The sequence below is a fragment of the Pollachius pollachius genome (genome assembly GCF_949987615.1).
Source record: "Pollachius pollachius genome assembly, chromosome: 17".
NCBI classification, from domain to species: domain Eukaryota; kingdom Metazoa; phylum Chordata; class Actinopteri; order Gadiformes; family Gadidae; genus Pollachius; species Pollachius pollachius.
Genome location: NC_136950.1, coordinates 9,539,906 through 9,557,656, shown reverse-complemented (window position 1 = coordinate 9,557,656; position 17,751 = coordinate 9,539,906). Strand labels below are relative to the sequence as shown.

Here is a 17,751-nt window from a genome sequence, read left to right as displayed (position 1 = left end):
GGTAAGGGGAGAGAGAGGGAGATGAGAGAGAGAGAGAGAGAGAGAGAGAGATTGACAGAAAGAGAGAAGTATTCAAAGAGAGGGAGACAAGAAGAGGGGAAAAAATTATGAGAGGGAGACAGAAAGAGAGGGAGACAGAAAGGGAGGGAGATAAGATATAGTGACAAGAAGGAGAGAAAGGCAAAACAGGACAAAAAAAGAAGAGGGAAATATGTAGAGAAATAGACAGGAGATAGAAAGTTGGAGAGAGAAAGATAAAGACAGAGAGTTAGCGAGGCAATAAATGTATGTATTTGAACATTTAAATCTCAGAGGACTCACTAGAGCAATTTAAGCAACAAAGTACATTTGACCCTGTTACAGCAGAACATCTTGTGCCGGTCCCTGTCCATATTTCAAATAAGTGGGGATATTCAGCGAGCTACGATGCGTAGCCCGCAGAAGTCTGCATTATCCCCAGAACGTGTCGGCATTCTGCATGTCAGTTTAATATCTAGGTCTGACAATATGTGGCTCCATGGAAGTTGGAAAAATCTGTTTTCATAACTATATTTTAAATTTTGAACAGATTTACCATGAACCAAGATATGTAGATGCAAAGATTGTATTTTTTGCTCTGCGTCATCTTCTCTCGTGCAAAATAACAAGACCAAGCAGTCCCATTCTGATTAGCATTTGAATCATTTCCAGTCCATCCCACTCTAATCTGACTTTATGTAAAGACATTCTGCGTGGTGGTATGAAATATGAGGCAGTGATCTTTATTCATGAATTAATCCTGAAGTAAAACAACATACACTCAACCTTGAGTTAAGATGAGGTCATCGAAGTAATGATAAGAGAGTTAACGTGAACTAACGTGGGACAGGTGAGAAAGGTTTGCTGGCGAGGGACAGGTGAGTGAGATTAGCTAAGGAAAGACCGGCGAGAGAGGTAAGCTATTCAGGGACAGAGGGGAGGTTTGGGGGGCCAGTGAGTGAGGTCAGCTGACGAGGGGCAGGTGAGTAAGGTTATAACTGAGGTATAAGGCAGTGAGCTAATGAATTTACATCATGGACTTAGACAAGATAGAAATCATAGACAAGTACTTCTTCCCCTTTCTCTTTCTCCTTTTGGTGCACCTGTCTCCCCCTCTGGCCTCCTGCTTTCTCCCCTCCTCCTCTCCTCTGGGAAGGAGGTGTGACTATCTACTCCTCCTCTCCTCTCCTCTGGGAGGGAGGTGTGACTCTCTACTCCTCCTCTCCTCTCCTCTGGGCGGGAGGTGTGACTCTCTACTCCTCCTCTCCTCTCTGGGAAGGAGGTGTGACTCTCTACTCCTCCTTTCCTCTTTAGGAGGGAGGTTTGACTCTCTACTCCTCCTCTCCTCTGGGAGGGAGGTGTGACTCTCTACTCCTCTCCTCTGGGTGGAAGGTGTGACTCTCTACTCCTCCTCTCCTCTGGGTGGGAGGTGAGACTCTCTACTCCTCCTCTCCTCTGGGTGGGAGGTTTGACTCTCTACTCCTCTCCTCTGGGTGGGAGGTGAGACTCTCTACTCCTCTCCTCTGGGTGGGAGGTGTGACTCTCTACTCCTCTTCTCCTCTTGTAGGGAGGTTTGACTCTCTAATCCTCTCCTCTTGAGGATGGTATGGCTCTCTTCTCACCGCCTCTGGGAGGGATTGATGACTCACTACCAGACTCGAGACTGGATAGTAGTGGATAACAATCAGAAGGCTGCTGGTGTCCTGTGAGACAGACACTTGTTGACTTAACAATTTAGAGCAGCATTTTACATATATAGTCAAGTTATAATCAAACATTATAATGAATCCAATTGAATTCCAAAAAGGTAGGGTCCATAAGAAAGTATAGTAGCATAGACCAGGGGATGCAGACACAACCTTATGAAAAGAAAAGTACAGAAATGGACCATATTTATCAATCAGTTCTAATCAAGAATAATGCTTCCTCTTTTCCGGTTGTATCTGGGGGGGGGGGGGGGGGGGGGGGGGGGGGGGGGGGTCATGGGCGAGGGGTAGGAGGGGTGAGGAGGGGGGGGAGACAGGCGCCTAGAGAACAGACACCTAATGACCACCCTGACATCATGGTGCAGTGGATTGGCTGCACTATGCACTGATCATAAATTAGGAATAAAGAGCAGGTCTATTCAGGGAGAGATGGAGGTAGAAAGAGGTGAGTGAGAGAGCGGGGAGAGGGTGAGAATGGGAGAGGGGGAGAGAGAAAGAGAGAGAGAGAGAGAGAATGCGGAAAGAACTGCTCAGTGACAATCAATGCAACGTTTAAAGAATTACGTCGTATACATTTCCTCTTGGTTTTCACCACAGTTAATTCTCTTCAGTAAATTTCCGCTGTTATTAGGACGTTTACAAGGACACGTCCACTGTCTGGCACCCAAACAAACAAGTCTTCACCAACAGAGCCAGGCCTTTATAGTCAGAGCTCACAATCCATAGGATTTTCTGTTATCCAGAAACTAATCATTCATTCATGAACGTGCATTTATGATGGATCATTTATTCTCAAAACAGTACTATAGCAACAATAACAACCATTAGATCCATTATTGGATAAATAACGTGTTGCAACATTTGGACAAAGTTAATTATGAACTACAGTGAGTCATTCCGTTTTCTGTTGAAACAGACTTTTTATGTTGTACTTTGAAAAGACACACTGGAAAATGGTATACGCATGTTGTGTTGGGTGTACATTTCCAAGTGGTCTATAAACCAGACTTTAAATGAAGACATTAAAACGTGTGAATGCAGGAGAAAGCCATGCCTAACCAATTGAGTAAAGGCATAGGTTTTGTTTTAGAGTTGGCCATTTTGTTCAGTAATTATCCGAAAACAATTGCTATGCTGGCATACAGCTAATCAGAGTTTCAAGTCCAAATGTAGTACCGCATTGTAAATCTTCGCACAGGAATTAACTTGATCTAGTTTGTTTGGATTTGAGATAAGATACAAATTGTTTGAGTTAAATTATATTGAGAAAAACTGACTCCAAATGACAGTAGAAGAAAGTAGCATGATGAATTAGTATGAAAATGCAATCAGCCGTATTGGAAATTTGTTAAGAGATGTTGCAGATCTGAAATAATCAAAAGTGAAAATCCAATGACGCACATCTTAATATAAAAATGTTTTACTTCTCTATTGCCAAAGACACAAAACACGTCTTCCAATAAACAGCTTGAAATAGAAATCATCAAACGTCCAAAGATGCAAGTATCAGGGAGGAGGGCCGATAAATGGGATGATAAAACAGGAACTTAAATCAAAATTCAAACCTCGATCCATGTTCCACAAAAATTCACTTTCATCTCGGCTATGTTTCTGATTAGGAAAGCAAGCGTGAAGAAAATAACACGAATGCTCCCAAATGGAGAACAGGGGTACCAAGGTGCCAGGGAGACCTGTGGACACCGTTGCCATTATGGGGATGAAGAAGGGGTCTGCTGAGGACAGGGAGGGGTCTGTTGGGAAGGGGGAGGGGTCTGTTGAGAACTGGGAAGAGTCTGTTGAGGACGGGGAGGGGCCTGTTAAGAAGGGGGAAGGTCTGTTGAATGGAGGAGGGGCCTGTGGTGACGGTGCGTTGGCGAGGTTGAATCTGTGCACGGTCACGTCTTCTCGCCACAGGAAGCGTCCACGGGGCCGCTAGCGGAGCTCAGGTGGTGGTACGCTGCGCGCTGGAACTTGAGTACCTCGTTTCCCCAGCTGGTCCAGCCCGGCTGGAGACTCCTGGCAAACAGCTCCAGACGACGGGCCCTGGGCCCCATATAGGGCCTCAGTACCTCTAATACACACAGAGAGGTAGAGTGAGACAGAAAGAGGGAGAGAAAGAGTGAGAGTGTGACAGATTTAGAGAGAGCGAGGTCGTGCGAGCATGAAAGAGAAAGAGTGAGATTGTGCGAGCGAGACAGAGTCAGACAGAGAGGGAGAGAGGTGTGGCAGTCAGAGAAACAAAAAGAGGTTGAGAAAAAGAGATGGAGAGACAAAGAAAAAAGTGAATCACCAGTAGGCTATCAGTTGGGAGAATGATACTTTTGTTGTTAAACAGAAAGGGCTGCGCTCAGCCTGCTGTTCTTAGTCTACCGTCATACTTCCTAGGTTCTTGGGTCCGTTGTTGTAGCGCGTGATAATTGATTAATCTAATCAATGAACCTTCAGCCCGTGCACAAGGTCGTCACAGGATGTGCTCACCTGACATATCTCTCCCTGCTCCCACGCACCTCTGCCAGCTCACTCGCACAACTTCCCGTGCACGCCTACATGCCCTCAAACAACACGCAGCCAACAGCATGACCGATGACAGCCCTTTGCCCTTCCCCGTCTCTCTCCCCCCCTCCGTCTCCCTCCTCCACATCTCTCAGAAGAAGTTCCACTCGTCCCAGGACTGAACTAAAAGATCTTTAGTTTCTTATTTCAGAACACAGTCTCAGTGTTGAGGCTGTGGTTCTGTCACAGTGATCCTTCCCGGTACAGACAGGGGGAGCTTTCCCCCCCACTCATTCTGAGTACAGAGAAGCTTGTTAGCTAGCCCACTCAATTAACAAGGGACAAGTATCGTAAATAAGCTTTGACTAGAAATACTATGATGCAAACATCGGATGTCTGACTCACACTTGTCTATGTTTCTGTATCTGTCCCTATTCAAATAAACCTTAAAAAAATATGGAGACGAGAATTTCAGATAAACTGGTTCTGAACAGACTGGGAAAGATCAATACAGCCCCGATCTAATGTATACACGCCATCCTGGTAGGGGATGGCAGAACACCTGTGGCTCAGGTGTTAAGGGAAGCATTGATAATTAAACATTATAATAACTCTAATGGAGCTCAACATTCCATTATTTACATTCAAAGCATAACTGCCGTGTGAGACCATCTGGCTGGGGACTAGCACTGGGGGGGAGGGGGATGGGTGGGGGAGGGGAGTCGCTGTTCTGCACAGAGGGATGTCACTCACGGGGAGGAGCCTAGGTTCACCTGGGGGCCACAGCTAGCGGCAGCGGACACCTTCAACATGCAAATGGGAGCAGCACAATCTCCATGGCAGATCAAGTACACTAGTGTTTCACTTCACCGACCATCCACTGTGTCGATTACAACGCGTTTATGGTGGTAATCTCCTCGATGTGCGGCTACTTTCCTTTGAAAAGATGGAAGGCACTCGGCGGTTAAACTGCATGGCTGTGGTGCATCTCTCCTACTGGGTACCTGACTCTATCCACCGTGTACACGAGGTAGGCAGGAGGTATAGCCCATTTCAGTGTGATAGTGATGAAACCTAGCCTAGACTTTAAGCTGGATCATGAGCCACAGAGAGCTAATCAGAGCCCAACATGCGTACACACACACACACACACACACACACACACACACACACACACACACACACACACACACACACACACACACACACACACACACACACACACACACACACACACACACCACTCTAAAAGTAAAGTAAAAGTTTACATTTCACACCGTTGCATAATAATGATGTGGGGGGGGGGAGAGAGAGACACAGAGAGAGACACACAGAGAGAGAGACAGAGGGAGAGAGACACAGAGAGAGAGAGAGACAGAGACAGAGAGAGAGACACAAACAGAGAGAGAGACACAGACAGACAGACAGACACAGACAGACAGACAGACAGACAGACAGACAGACAGACAGACAGACAGACAGACAGACAGACAGACAGACAGACAGACAGACAGACAGACAGACAGACAGACAGAGATGTGGAAGCAGCATATCTGGCAAGTCTCCGTCTATCTTTTGATGAAGACATAGAGGACAAAACACTAGGCAGAGGACATTGGACACAACAATGTTTATCTACAGTACATTTCAGTTCACCTACTCTGCACTACGTTATTAAGTTAAGTCACATGGTTGTGATTGCATTACATTCAAGCATTTCACGGCCATAACTACTACTACTTCTTGTTGCCCTAGAATATACATGACAACCTCCAGACTAATCTCCATCCTGAGTCCTCCTCCTCCTCCTCTTCCTCCTCCTCCACAGGGTTGGGGCTTCACAGCCTCCATCTCCCATCTCCTTCGTAACTCTTTCGTTGGCTATGTTGGGTGAGGTGTCAGGGATAGAGGTCCAGGGCTGAAGTCGGAGCTAAAGGCTGAAGGCTGAACCCTCCAGGGGTCCCAGGAGAAGGGCGGTGCTGGTGGTCCTCACCAGTCCACTGTGGTTAACTTCATGTCTGCTGGCATTTCACCCAAGACCCCCTGCAGGGGCCGGGGCACAGACCCTCCCTTCCCCCTGACATTTACTGACAAGTAATCCACCACCAGCACCACCACCGTTGATCTATTCTGCAGCCAGAGTGATGGAGAACCCAGGTTTTAGACCCGGAACAGGCTGGATGCACCACAGGCTAGATACACCACAGTGCTAGTGCTTTGGTATATCTAGGTATACTTCTGTAAGCTCAATAACATATTCATATTTTAGTAACCTAGCTGTTCAAATAAAATGAACCCTTACTGACACATACTAACCCTGACCCACAGACCCATACTAACCCTGACCCACAGACCCATACTAACCCTGACCCAAAGACCCTGACCAACAGACCCATGCTAACCCTGACCCACAGACCATACTAACCCTGACCCACAGAACATACTAACCCTAACCAACAGACCCATACTAACCCTGACCCACAGACCCATACTAACCCTGACCAACAGACCATACTAACCCTGACCCACAGACCATACTAACCCTGGCCTACAGACCACACTAACCCTGACCCACAGACCATCTTAACCCTGACCTACAGACCACACTAACCCTGACCAACAGACCCTGACCCACAGACCCATACTAACCCTGACCAACAGACCCATACTAACCCTGACCTACAGACCATACTGACCCTGACCAACAGACCCTGACCCACAGACCCATACTAACCCTGACCAACAGACCCATACTAACCCTGACCCACAGACCCATACTAACCCTGACCAACAGACCCATACTAACCCTGACCTACAGACCATACTAACCCTGACCTACAGACCATACTAACCCTGACTATCAGCCCCTGACCCACAGACCATACTAACCCTGACCTACAGACCATACTAACCCTGACCTACAGACCATACTAACCCTGACCAACAGACCCTGACCCACAGACCCATACTAACCCTGACCATCAGCCCCTGACCCACAGACCATACTAACCCTGACCTACAGACCATACTAACCCTGACCCACAGACCATACTAACCCTGACCTACAGACCATACTAACCCTGACCCACAGACCATACTAACCCTGACCTACAGACCATACTGACCCTGACCAACAGACCCATGCCATCCCTGACCAACAGACCATACTGACCCTGACTAACAGACCCCATAGGCTCATAATGGATCTCAGCAGAGACTTTCCAAAAATAACACACATAACTTATTCTTTCGACTTTAGACATCATTTGGTTTTAAAAGGTAATGTATCGCCAAATGACGAGGAGAGATCTATTAAAATGCGCACCTATTGTAGCAAAGACTGTGACGGATACACATCTCCTGATGCCTCTCCCTCCAACACCATCCCTCATGACTGACGTCACGCATGTTCTTCACATTCATATATTCGCTGAGGCCACCCCATCCCCCACCTATCGACACAGCTTCCTGTAGTCAAGCCACGATCCATGGAAGCGAAAGAAAAGGAATATATATCAAAGGAATAAACAAATCAATGTTGCAAACTAATCTATAGTGTACAACTAATCAATGTTGCAAAGCCAGTCTCTTATGTTAAATGAATCAAAAGTTCCCAAGAAGTGAATGACAGGTTTAGAAGTGAACCGGGGATGCATAAAAGTACAAATAAATAGAGTATTAATTAAAACTGAAGAGGTTATTTTTCCATGATCACAAGGCTATGAGTCTCCAGTCTTTTTTTTTGCACAATTCTAGAAAACATTAATGATATTAATGCAGCTACACTGCCCTCTAGTGGCGGTTAAAAGCATATCTCTTGTAGAGCACAGATCTTGGTGAAGCACCCGGGAGAGCCTTACCGGAGAGAGAGGGCTTCTGGGAGTGGAACACCGATGGGACACTCACAAGGAGGCGACCATTGTCCACAGGAAGCTCTTCAATCTTCTCTTGAGGTCTGCTGTTGCTGCAAGACACATCAAGTTTGCTCCAAATGACCCAGAACAGTATTCACAAAATAACACACACCCAGAACCCAAAAGTTTTATGCACCTCTGTAAAATGTTTAGCACCATGTGTGCCGAGGGCTACGAGTTAAGCTAGGATACCCTGGAAAACAGGATAGTCTAGTAGCACACTATGGTTGGGACTGTTACGGCGTTACCCCCCTGCCAAGGCCTCAGCCCACCTGTGGCCTGCTTAAGCAGGAGACCTTGACTCCTACCTACTGTGGTAGAAAATAACCACGTTCTATCACTTCAACTAATTAAGAGAGCAAAAGAAATCGAGGGGTCCGGAACAAGTATGACAAAAAGACTTTATCGTTAAGACAACAACAAAGCCGAGTAGTTTGCAAAGCACTGCCGGTCAACAGATCCCGGCCTCTTTTTTATCCTCACATACAAAGTTGTTTCTTGTTTGAGGTGTCCGCCCACGGCCACCCATGACCGATCAGTCATAAATTTCTTTAAGCGAGTGGCTGGCAACACTAATCTAAAACACCGGGCTGACGTCAGCACGCATTGACCCCATAGCCTCTGGTGACGTGTTGGCCTCTAACTCACGCTCAGACCCCAGACTCCCTGATGATGTGTCAAGTCCTAGATAAGAGTCCAGGGACGTTTTTAGATGCTTTCTACCATTAGATATATAGGCCTAATAATAATCAAGGTTTGCCTTAGAATATAGTTATTAATTTCTTCCATACTACCACCTAAGGACACAGATCTGAATTCAATGCAAGAGGCTTTGGATAAAAGGGCCTGCTGAATGAAGATTCACTTTAGTCCACTTGTGATGTCACAAATTGAAACAAATCCCCAAGTTTATAATGAATCAGTGTGGTAGACGTGCCGCTTCCATAAAACTCCCCACAAACCTGCGTTGGGGGTCCGGGGGACGTGGATCTGACGGAGGATCTGGATCAGAGGCCGGAGGAGGATCTGGGTGTGGGGGTGAGGGTGGGGTAGGATGTGGGGTTGGGGCAGTATGTGAGGGTGGCTGAGGACGGCAGGGTGAGGGAGGAGGTGGGGGCGAGGGAGGGGTGCAACGTCCAAGGAGGAGAACCTCGTAGGGCTTCTTGTGAGGAGAGTCCAGCGGGAAAACGTACTCTCCTGCTGTAGTCACCTTGAGGGGGGAGAGATGCAGGAAGGGATGTTCACAAAGGTGGATGGAGAGAGACAGAAATATAGAGATGGAGATAGAGAGATTATATAGATAGTAATAGACATGGAGGGATAGTACTACAGATAGATAGAATTATAAGTAATCGAGTGGGCGAGCGAGAGAGAGATAGACAGTTATAGAGGTAGCGAGAGACAGCGGCGACAGGGACAGTTTCTGGGACAGAAAGTCAGGATCAAAGACAGAAGGGAAAAGACAGAAAGAGGAGTGGAGAGGTCTAGATATGCCCATCTATTTATGACATATTCAGTTCATCTCCACCCTAACACCACTTTGTCTATCCTGGCTCTGCCCCGTTGTGATCGGCTGCTCACCTTGACCCAGAACCATTCCGCCACGACCTGGACCCCCCAGTGGGGGTACAGCTGATCACGCACGAAGCGCAGGAGGCTGGGTTTGTTGGTAACCCAGGTAACCACCAAGCAGCCGGGGGCGGCAAGCAGAGGAACAGGAAGTTGTTTCAGCTGTGTGGAGGGGAGGCTACTATACCTTTAAGAGAACAGGACATGAACACCAGCAAATCAGAGCACAGCCTGGTGTGGCAAACAAGGGCTGGGAGAATAGTGAATATTGTCCAGTTTTCAACAGTAATTAGAAACAGAAGAATTATCACTGCTGAAATCAAATACGTTATTTATATATTGGTTTTCTGTGATCCGCAGCTGTCTGCAATATACTGTTTTAATCGGCTCAGAGGTCAGGCGAAAAGCAGTCTGGCCCAGGCTGGACAATCTAGTCTTGTTCAATACTATTCTCCTCTTTGGCCAAGTGAAATAATGTGTTTACCTTCCACTTCTTTTCACAGACTTGTTTTCCCAAGGCGGGTCCATAACGATCAGGTCAAATTTCTTCCTATCTGTGCGGGAAACAAGAAGTCAAGTAAATATTGAATGCAAGGAATGTGTGTGTTGGGGGAAACTTCAATTCCAAACCAGGGAAGACAGACAATTTCAACTCCAGGACGTAAAACTTCCAAACCTTCATGACACAGGAGTGCACTTCTCACAGGAGTGCACTACTCACAGGAGTGCACTTCTCATAGGAGTGCACTCATAGCAGGAGTGTACTCAAAGCAGGAGTGTAAACCTTGCAAGAGTGTAGACTTTGCAGGAGTGTACACATAGTAAGAGTGTAAACATAGTACTGTACAGACGTGTACACATAGTAAAGTACTCACAGTGAACGAGAGGCTGTATTCTGGTGAAGTCCGACAGCAGGAAGCTTGTGCGTGGCGGTATGATGTAATCGGCTCCCATTAAGTTCACCGCCACAGCCGAGTCAGCGTTACACTCCGTTATCTTTGAGAACAAGTCGAGGTGTGACGTGCTACAGACACCCTCTGCGGGGAGGAATTGGACCGGGACATCTACCTCGTCGACATCATCGTCATTATCCTGTTCGTCCGCTAGAGGGAGCCGTTTGGCCATGTCGCAGAGCGCCGCCAGGTTACAGTCCGGGATGGGGACAAGTTCCACTTCCCCGCCGTCCCTCGACGAGTCATCCAGGTACCCAAGTGGCCTCGCAGCCTCCACTAAACATTTGGTCCCTTCCAGAATGAAAGCCCGGACCTGCACTTAATGTAAAATCACCACTTACACAAAGTTCAAAGCATGAAACTGTCCAGAAGAATTGCATATGGCCAACTGTACTGTATTATTGTTTAAAAACAAATAATGGAGAGGATCTATTTCATGGTGATTTCATTGAGATTCATTGAGATTGAGATGTCATTGAGATGTCAAGATGTCATAGAGTAATGTACCTTTTCATGGTAGGCAAGGGCATCGATCTCTCCTTGGTTCAAATCAACATGTTTCCTCTTCCTTTTCTGGGCATAAATGAATAGTTTGTTGTCGGCAGTACAAGTAAACGGCGAGTTTGAACCAGTTGGAACATGGATATATGTGAACAAGTAACTAGTTGGCCTAATTTAATCCTATTAAACATCATACTATGTTATCGCTTGTGCACATTTTATATGATCATGTCACACTTGTTATTACATACATGCTTACCCTCGATTGTTTTACTAGTGAACTATCCTTTGCCTCGATATCCGTATTTACATTCACTGAGTTATTTGCACCGTATGGTCGTTTTAAAGCGTCGAAGCATTGCCGTCTAAAGCAACACCTAATCTCCTCGTTCTGTCCTCCCCTCCACCGAACACAGCGGGTTAGACCTCGGTCGATCAGGGAACAATGATCCAGAACCCACCCGTTCTTGTTCTGTACTACGACCGACATGATTTTACTATCAAACCACGACCCAACCTTCACAACACGAACACATGTCAACGGGGAACAAACCTACCGGGGCGCATGCGCACTCGATTATAACAAAATAATCGAGTGCGTGTGTAACCCAAGCCCCCGGGAACAGTGCATACTTCCGCAATCCACCAGTGCTCAGCGGCCAAGCCTGGTATTGCAGCTGTTTAAGCGGGCTGTGGACAGGTCCCTCGATTCAAGGGGCCCAGAAGTAGATATCTCCGTTCACTCCAATACAAGTGGGGAACAGGAATGTGTCTCCGCAAAACATGACTGGATATCAATCAAAGGCTCATAATTATCTTTATGTCATGTACTAAAAAAAATGTAAGTTTTTTCTTTTCAAAACGCCACCTCAAGCGTTTTATTAGCCATTTTATGTTATTTTTTGCTGGAGAAGGAGGGGTGGGCAGCTGAAAGGAGTCGTAGTGAAACAAATGTTTCAGCCCGGCATTCGAGAGGGCCTAGTGCACAGCTCCGTTAACTTCTCGTGTCCGAGGTTTTTCCTTTGACTTAACATGAATGATGTTGATGGTTTTTAGGCACTGTGGCGACTGTTTATCACTAAAAGTGTTTTAGTGATAAAGGGATTTTTGGACTAGTTCAGCTGCTGCTCAATGACTCTCACGTTCCTCTGATTGCGATTCACCATTTATTGATCCATTTATTCAAAAGATCCAAAGACAAAGAACGGTTGCATTACGTTATCATTTTTATAATATTGTTAATAGCCTAATAAACATTTCAGTTGTGTATTTAATTTTTCATTGTTTGTTTAGCTTGTTTAGCTATGTATGACAGTTAACAATGTTGGTGTAAGCTACCCAATCCTCGTTGCTGGTTTACCATTTATTTGTATAGAAATTATTGATAACATTTTTCGTAAATAGTTGGATGGAATCTGTTTCATAAGCAATAACATTGAACATATGCTTGATGTTGCCCTGCGCATTGAGCAATTTACATAGGAATGAATGGGCGCCATTTTGGAATCCGGTGTCCATTCTATAATATGTCCATGGTGTAACCAGGGTGAAATTACATGTCTTAACTTTATTGAAATTTCACCAAATACTGATTAACATGAAGCCAGTATGTGTTTAAGCTATGTTCAAGGTACCTTTTGTAACCTGTTCAAACTCCAATGTTAATGTGTTTACTATACCTGTACTGTCGCTTTAAGAAAAGTCATTGTTTATTGACGTCTATGCAGCGCCAAGCTCATGGTGTGTTCCTGAATACTCGAACGCCAGACTTCCGAGTCGAAAGTCGAAGATCTCCCAGCTTTCTTGCGGCATTTCTCGGTGGCACGCCCCCTTTTTGTCTTCATCTTTCATCTTTGTGTTGTTCCACTGAGTACTATGCCGAGAGGCGCTTACAACAGAACGTATAAAATAGTCCTAACGGACTTACATCCACTAGAGAATGTTCGATCGTAGCCGGCGGCTCCATTACAATCCATCTTGATATGTGAAGTTAATGAATGGTCACTTTTAGCTTTTCTACCCATTTACCAAAAAAAAACATTTGGAACATTTCGCTGTGGCACGCACACGGTTTGCATGTGTTACTTCGAAGACAACAAAATCTAAAATACAAGAAAAACAGAAAAACCTACATTCAACCAGTGGGGTACCCTCACATGGCCCCTGACTCTCTGAGGAGGTTCCTCCAGGTACCCCCTCCATGCCAGGGCGCCCTTAATTATGTCTATTGCCAGCTCCTCCACCGGGGTCAAGACAATTTGAGGACCAGATCCAGTCGGCCGACTGTCGGCCTTTTCACGATTGGCTTAAAAAAAAGGGCTTATTTAAATGCAGGAGTGACAAATATGGTATGACAATTTAAATGCTGGACTGACAAAATATACCAATACGATGGTGGGAAAAGCTTACCAGTTTGTATGTTTTTATACTTCATTTTTACTTGATCCGCTGACCGCTTGGGGGCCATCGGAGTACATACTTTTTTAGAAGAAAAGGGTTATGTGGTAGGAACGTTAAGAATGCTTGACTGGGATATTAATAGATTCATGGCTCAAATATTAAGTATCATGCTTTTGACTTGTAACTAACGCATTTACGCGGTCAGCGATCCGCTGCCAGGCTTTGGTTCTCTGGGTTGCAGATGCTTTAGCGTTCCCTTTTCTTGTGATAATGTCCTTCTCCTCGTCATAGCTCCAGGAGAACCTGGAGTTCAATTTCATTGAAATAAGCGGCCCGTTTCGCCATTTCGATCAGGGTTTCCATGATCCATACATCACGTCTTTATAGGTTTGGCGTGGACGCGCACAACCCTGTGTTAACCAACCCCGTGTTGATTGAACTAATGCATAACCTGTGCGGTGGAACCTACAGCTCTGGTTTAGTTGGCACAGGGTCAATCAACCTAGAATTCAGCGTTCACTCTGTTTGTTAAACCTCCGTTCGTGGAATACCCATCTCAGCGAGCACAGTCGCATTGTTTACCGACATTGGAAGTATAAGTTAATAACCCCCCGATGATTCTTTATTATGTGATCTTTCAATTACACTCCTCCTGCCATCTGGACAACAATTAGTATTTAACAATTATTGTGCCGGGCCGAAACAACATTTGTTTCACTACGACTCATTTCAGCTGCTCACTCATCCTCCTGCAAAAAATACATAAATAAAATAAAACGCTTGAGGTGGCGTTTTGAAAAGAGAAAACTTACATTTTATTAGTACATGGTATAAAGATAATTATGAGCCTTTGATTGATATCCAGATTCTTTTTGCGGAGACACATTCCTGTTCCCCACTTGTATTGGAGTGAACGGAGATATCTACTTCTGGGACTCATGACTGGAGGGACCCGTCCACAGCCCGCTAAAACAGCTGCAATACCAGGCTTGGCCGCGGAGCACTGGTGGATTCCGGAAGAATGCACTGCTCCTGGGATGTACGTCAACGTCGCCTCCATGTTGGAGAGGCCATGACTGGCTTGTAAACAACTAAAATTAAACAGGGGAGCCGCGGTTTTTCTGGTTAAAAAAAATATGGTTGAGAATTGTTAACTTTATGGTGTTTTTTGACCCAGAATAGCTGTAGTTCTCCCCTTTACTTGTATTTTATAACAGCTGGCCTGTTGTCAAATACAAGTAAAGGGGAGAGCTTCTTGGCCTCTCCAATATGGCGACGGAGTCCCCTGTGGTGTGTTCAGGGTGTGTTCCACAATCCTGGGACGGCAGACTTCCGAGTCGAAAGTCGAAGATCTCCCAGCTTTCTTGCGGAATTTCTCGGAGGCACGCCCCCTTTTTGTTTTCATCTTTCGGAAATCGGAAGAACAGATCAACGGGGGTGGACATTCGTGACATGTGAGTAACTTGTCACTCGACCAGGAAGAATACGGATTTGTAACAACTTATTATGCTTAACATTTGACAGTGTGTGCCAAGTATTAAGTCAGTTTAAGCAGAGTACATTATCCAGCGCGAGGGACGGTAACCCACGCCCTCACGCGGTCCAACGTGGCTGACTTGTTTTTTGCTTACTCATAGTTTGAGGTCCACAACAAGACAAGCATGTCGCTGCAGAGAACCTCGGACGATGAGCGACTCTTGGCGCCCTTCGGAGAAAGACGAGCCCAGAAGAGGATCATGGTGTACGACCGGCGCTCCGTCGCCCGAGAGGCCATCAAAGTGGAGACAAGCGGCCTCGACTTCAATGAATTTCTGCGACTTATAACCGAGGCAAGTTTTGGCTTTATATCAAACAAAAAATTACCTAACTTTAATTATAGAAAAACGAATACTTAATGGTACTAATTGTTTATTTCTAACAAATATATAACAATATATTTGGCTTGCTTTTTATGAAACGCACAATGGTCGACATTTATGCTAATCGATGCAATCTAAAAATTCGCGCAACACTCTATCCTAACAACAAATCTCTAGTGTCGTATCTAATCTTTTGATTAAGTTTTCCACCATCACTTTCACTTTCATTTGCTAGACAGTGCGACCGGTTTGCACCGCTGCATCACTTTGACCGGATGCCCTAGACCAGGGGTGTGAAACTCAAGCTATGCCATATCCAAAAACTATAAAAGTTTTAGGGTTATATATATATATAAAATTTAACTATATCATTATACAATAATGAATACCAAAGTAGGTGATGCAGTAACTATTTAATTAAAATGCTTATTTAATAAATAAATCAAACTATGAAGGGAATAGTGAGTCTATAAGGAACATTAATATTTTGTTTGTTTGTGACATGACACCTACCACTTAATAAAATCACAATGCACCTGATATCACAGCACAGCTCTTTAGAGAAAATGATGTTGACTTTCCTTCCTGTAAAGATCCTTCTGGAAGCCTTTAAAAACTGAATTTGCCATTAAGTATACTGAGATGAATTTCCTCAGTATTTCTTTTTCTATTTCCTCAATAGTACGCGGAAACAGTTAGTTGTCGGATAGCAGTTTGCAGCAGCAGTTTGCTTTGAATGATATTCAAAGCAAACTGCTGCGGAAACAGTTAGTTGTCGGATATCATCTAGGTGTGTCCTTGAATAAAGCAGAGTGTACGCTTTAATGTGGCTGGAAGGGGTGGGTGGTGCAGCAATGCACCCATCACCATGTACAGGAACATGTTGCAGTGTTTGCTTGGTATCGTAGTGCAGTTACAGGCGATAGGAATGAATTTGGTTAGAACTGTGTTTGACACGTGCCCTTGACTATTATACTATATTATGATCATGTCAAAGGGTTAAAGACTGCATTTCTCCTTTTAAGTTGCCAAGCGTAATATTGCTCACTCTGCTTGCTTATTTTATCGACAGGGCCTCAAAGGGGCATATAGCAATCCAACCAAAAAGTTTATCATTAGATTCTATGCCGTTGATTAGATGTGGACCAAACAAACATCAGGGCAGTTGGGGGATTAGCCTTGCATTCACTCAGGTAGTGGTCTAAAGGGCATGGTCGTCAACTGCCCCCAAAGAAACAACTGAATATGACGTTTCTTTCTTATTCCAAATGCATTTAAACCCAGTACATTGAAAGTATAAACCTGGCATGTCATTTATTTCTCCTACGTTTGTAGAGGTAACTGGTTTCCCTCAATCCAGGTACGTGATTGGTAACGGGGCTCAGCTGGCTGAAAGCCTGTTGACCCCAGCTGCCACATGGTGGCTTCCTCTGCCAACCCTTCTTGAGGTTCTAGCCTTGGTTGTCTGCCTCCAGGTCAGCTTTAATCAAAAGCTCTATGATCACACACTGGCACTGGAGATCTGATGCTCCAACGGTCCTGTCTTCAGCTCAATGTTCACACCGTCCTCCACCCTGTTGCTGTTGATGAGTTTCAAATACAAATTTAAAACTTAAATTCATGATTGATTATTAAAACTGACCAAAACAACATTACTACGATTACTATATTCTATATGCTACTCTACCTCTGAAAAGGAGGGCATTGCGATTTGACGTCAAACTGAGACTCATCCCCCAAAAAATACCTTCGGATATTTATTGGTAATTCCTGATATTGTATAAATGAATTTGATCTCTTATTAATGCTCATTCCATCCATCCCTCGTCATCCCTCCATCCAACCATTTTATATTTTAGTTTTATTTAGGATATATATTAAACATGAATTAGCATATAAAATTATGTCACTTCGATTAAAGTAACGATGGTTCCTGTTGTTCCTGATGTTTATTTCCTGCAGAAGCTCTCCATACCATCCACAGAAAGGTTCTGCCTGACGACAACCGACAGAACAGTGTTGGATTTTGATAAATTCCGTGAGTATGATTTGTTTTGCTGATTTCCTTTATGCTTAACACTTGTGTTGCGTCAGGTGAAATTACCGTTCCAAATCCATGAAAAAATACAGTTGATATATAGAAATGAAGTGGCAGGACAGTCTTGTGGTCAGGGTGTTTGACCTCCACACAAAGGTTCTGGGTTCAATCCCCAATGTCCACACTCTACCTGTAGGCATCCCAGAGCAAGGCCCCCCCCCCCCCCAACCCCTACCTGCACCCTAATGACCTGTGTTTGAAGCCTAAAAGCGTTGGTTACATGATTAATCACTTAATACT

General features: G+C 44.9%; 2 protein-coding genes across 4 annotated transcripts in view; one reads left to right on the top strand and one right to left on the bottom strand.

Moving 5' to 3' along the window:
- Positions 1 to 2,593: 2,593 nt before the first annotated feature.
- Positions 2,594 to 11,697, bottom strand: mettl4 (methyltransferase 4, N6-adenosine). 2 transcript variants are annotated; one of them, XM_079754946.1, is made up of 9 exons: positions 11,414 to 11,680; positions 11,161 to 11,226; positions 10,769 to 10,966; positions 10,576 to 10,696; positions 10,185 to 10,254; positions 9,713 to 9,887; positions 9,094 to 9,341; positions 8,078 to 8,181; positions 2,594 to 3,795 (listed from the first exon to the last, which is right to left on the bottom strand). In XM_079754946.1, exons 1-9 carry the CDS (start codon positions 11,642 to 11,644, stop codon positions 3,620 to 3,622), a joined length of 1,389 nt encoding a protein of 462 aa, XP_079611072.1. In that variant the 5' UTR covers positions 11,645 to 11,680; the 3' UTR covers positions 2,594 to 3,619. The 2 variants fall into 2 exon arrangements, with proteins under 2 accessions (XP_079611072.1, XP_079611073.1); XM_079754947.1 differs by having other exon boundaries at positions 10,576 to 10,966; positions 11,414 to 11,697.
- Positions 11,698 to 14,762: 3,065 nt separating this feature from the next.
- The window catches only part of smchd1 (structural maintenance of chromosomes flexible hinge domain containing 1), a 36,856-nt gene continuing 33,867 nt past the window's right edge, over positions 14,763 to 17,751 (top strand). Inside the window, exons 1-3 of one of the 2 annotated variants that reach the window (XM_079754928.1) lie at positions 14,763 to 15,008; positions 15,192 to 15,383; positions 17,376 to 17,451. In XM_079754928.1, the coding sequence (XP_079611054.1) occupies positions 15,216 to 15,383; positions 17,376 to 17,451 (244 nt within the window). In that variant the 5' untranslated portion in view covers positions 14,763 to 15,008; positions 15,192 to 15,215. The other variant, XM_079754929.1, reaches the window with a different exon arrangement.

Bases quoted from the DNA above. Each gene is read 5' to 3' on its own strand.
- mettl4 (XM_079754947.1), bottom strand. From the start codon at position 11,644: ATGTCGGTCGTAGTACAGAACAAGAACGGGTGGGTTCTGGATCATTGT. The intron at 9,342-9,712 runs GTGAGCAGCCGA...TCCCCCCTCAAG, and splicing joins CGGAATGGTTCTGGGTCAAG to GTGACTACAGCAGGAGAGTA. The intron at 3,796-8,077 runs GTAAGGCTCTCC...TGTGTGTATTAG, and splicing joins CCAGAAGCCCTCTCTCTCCG to AGGTACTGAGGCCCTATATG.